General features: G+C 42.3%; 1 protein-coding gene across 1 annotated transcript; it reads left to right on the forward strand.

Moving 5' to 3' along the window:
* Nucleotides 1-1,475: 1,475 nt before the first annotated feature.
* On the forward strand, nucleotides 1,476-3,246 carry LOC107784943 (putative transcription factor At3g04930). The gene has a single exon (XM_016606145.2). It carries the CDS (start codon nucleotides 1,645-1,647, stop codon nucleotides 2,935-2,937), a length of 1,293 nt encoding a protein of 430 aa, XP_016461631.2. The 5' UTR covers nucleotides 1,476-1,644; the 3' UTR covers nucleotides 2,938-3,246.
* The last annotated feature ends 145 nt before the right edge of the window (nucleotides 3,247-3,391 follow it).

Consider the following 3,391-nt stretch of genomic DNA (forward strand, 5'->3'; position numbering starts at 1 on the left):
GTGAGGCCTCATGGCCATCATATATGTTTATGTAGTTACTTGTTATTGAACTTGTCTACCTTCATGTTATAGATCATGCTTAGACTTTATTCATGCTCACATTATTTGTACTCAGTTATAGAAATTATTGTACATGTTTACCTCAGTCTATATTATTTTGCTGATATGTTGTGATACTTGATGTGGGCTGTGTCCCCTTATTGGTGGTGCATTGTGAGGCTGGAGAGGTATATGACTTAGTGAGGCCGAGGGCCTGGTTGTGAGGATATTAATACCATAGCACGTGAGTTATCCGCGTAGCACGTGAGTTAACCGTGCGGGTCCAGGTATTGATACCATAGCGCGTGAGTTGTCCGCGTAGCATGTGAGTTGACCGTGCGGATTCAGGTATTGATATGATGGCACGTGAGTTGTCCGTGCTTAGCGCTTGGGTCTTGGGAGCCCCTCCGGAGTCTGTACACACCCATAGTGAGCGCAGAGTGTTGAGTGTTTTGAGTGTTGAGTGCTGAGTGCGAGTGATGAGTGATGGAGTGGCACTGCTGTGAGGTTGTATTTATTTGTGTTATTGCTGCATTTATCTGTTTAACTTCTTTGTGGCATTTACTGAGTTATGGAATTTACCTGTTTATTTCTGTTTATTTTTAAATTGTGAAAATAAATAATTGGACTGTTTTACTTAGCTCGTCACTACTGCTCAGTTCCTTAGTTATTTCTGTTACTACTGAGTCAGTTGTACTCATACTACACCCTGCACTTTATGTGCAGATCCAGGTGAGTTAGAAGGCGGCGATCGTTGAGTTCAGACCGACTATCTTTGGAGACTGCAAGGTAGCTGTTAGCGTCCGCATGACCTTGTTACTCCTCTTGTCATTTCTTCTTTTGGACAGTTAGACAGTTTATATATATTAGCTTATAGTTTTAGACGCTCATGATTTAGTGATATCCCGATGTTTGGGGCTCGTTTCCGTATTTTTCTATATTATATTTAGAGTTGATTTAGTTTATGAAAAATTTAAATGTTTGAAATGTTTTATTAAATTCTTATAATCGGTTTAGTAGTAATATTTTAGGAAGTAGGCTTGCCTTGTAACACGATAGGCGCCATCACGACCATGGTTAGATTTTGGGTCGTGACAGATAATCTTCTACCAGGTGTGATATTTATCAATAACGGGGTACTGAAAGGATAATCTTTTTTAGGAGACTTATTTCCTATAGAGTACTAAATAGATAAACATATTTACGGCGGGGTCTCATATAGATAAGCTTATTTACGAAATTTATTTACAATGGAGTACTAAATGAACATCCATAATATAATATATTTATAACAACTTTTTTTTTTTTTTTTTTTTAACCTTAATTAAAATAGTGGATTGAAAGCTAAAACGCGAGTCACGTGGGGAAAACGTGAGAAAAACGAGGTAACAGACCACGTGCGCACCACATCCCCGAGCTGGTGAACCGTTCAACCCAACCCAGTCTTACACGAAACCTCTCCCCCGCTCGTGACTCCCTTTACCTTCGGCCTAACCACTTTACATTTTAACCTTAGCCCTCACCCGAACCCTAATCGCCTCTTTAACCCCCTACCCACCCCACTTTCCCTACCCTACCCCACCCCACCCCTTTCAAGCTTCTCTAATGGCTTCCGTAGAAGACCAACACAACAACCCAGTCTACAACGATGACGATCTCGACGATGACGTTGTTGATGAAGAAGATGATGACGTAGACGTCGATGATGATGACGATGAGGATTCTACTTCCTCTCCTCCTGTTCCGGCGCCTGCTCCTATTGATCAACAAACGGTTACTATAGCCGTTGTCGGTGTCCCTGCACAGCGGATCAACGAATTCGCCGCCGTTACTCCGCCTCCGGCCGCTACGATTGTGCAAGAGAAAAAGCCTTCTGCTATCGATGATTCTCGTAAGCTTTTTCAACGGCTGTGGACGGATGAAGATGAGATTGAATTGTTACAAGGGTTTCTGGAATACACGACACAGCGAGGTGGAATTAATTCGTCATCGCATCATCATGATACGACGGCGTTTTATGACCAGATCAAGAGCAAGTTACAGCTGGATTTCAACAAAAATCAGTTAGTAGAGAAGCTGAGGAGGTTGAAGAAGAAATATCGGAATGTAATGAGCAAAATGGCATCTGGTAAAGACTTTGTCTTTAAGAGCTCACATGATCAAGCTACTTTCGAAATCTCTCGCAAAATCTGGAGCAATGCGGTCCCCGTTGTCATCCGCGGCGGTGGTTCTGCTGCAGCAGCAGCACCACCACCACCACCACCACCAGAAGATGGCGGATTTGACGATGAGGATTCTCACCTTAACCTTAATGCTAATTTCGTTGACCACAGCCATAACGGTACTAAAACTCCTAGGTCGAGGAAGAGGTCTCGAGGAGGAGCAGTTAAAGTTGAAGAAAAACATGGCTTTATTCAACACTACTATCTGCCATCTCCATCTGGTGGAGGGACAAATATGTCCTCTCCTGCACCTGCACCTGCACCCGCACCTGCACACGCACCCGCACCCGCACCTGCACCAGGGTTCACCCCCTTTCCGATGACAGCCCCTCAGGCCACGGCCCCTCCCACAACCACAGCTGCAGTAGCAGCAGCAACAGCTTCAATACCTAGTTTGATCGAGGAAACAGTGAAGAGCTGTCTATCACCCATTTTCAAGGAGTTGTTAAACAATGTGACTAATTTGAGTGGATCGAGAAGTTTTGCGTTTGGAACGGCATTGAGTCCAATCCCTTTAGGATTTGGTAGCAGCGGTGCGATGAACTCTGATATGATGGCAGATGAGAAATGGAGGAAGCAACAGATGCTAGAATTGGAAGTTTATTCGAGGAGATTAGAGCTTGTTCAAGATCAAATAAAAGCGCAGTTGGAGGAACTGAGATCCATGAGCAGTTAGACGATGACCAAAGATGGTGGTTCCTTTTTATTTATACTTTTTAAATAATTCTAGATGATGATATTACCAGATTGTTGAGGAAAATAGCTAATTGTTCTAGTTAGATAATTGTGAAGGCCTGTTAGATATTTAACTTTTGGTGGTTGAATAATGAGTTCTATTTTGCTCTGTTCTGTGACAGGCTGCTTGTTTTCAAACTTAGTGCACATAGATGCACGACTCTTTGTATATGGGAATGGATTAATAGAGGCCACTTGTTGAGTTGATCTCGAATCTTGATCTCTCTGTTTAAAGTATATATTTTGGTGTACACATTGCCTTTCTGCAGTTGGTTGTCTGTATTATCATTGCAGTCCAAGAAAACAAATTTCCTTTATGTGGGGATTATTGTTTCATCTTGATGTAAAATTAACTATTCTGTTAGTAATGAACGTTTTTCTGAAGTTCTGGTAAT

The sequence above is a fragment of the Nicotiana tabacum genome, chromosome 2, assembly GCF_000715075.1.
Source record: "Nicotiana tabacum cultivar K326 chromosome 2, ASM71507v2, whole genome shotgun sequence".
NCBI lineage: Eukaryota > Viridiplantae > Streptophyta > Magnoliopsida > Solanales > Solanaceae > Nicotiana > Nicotiana tabacum.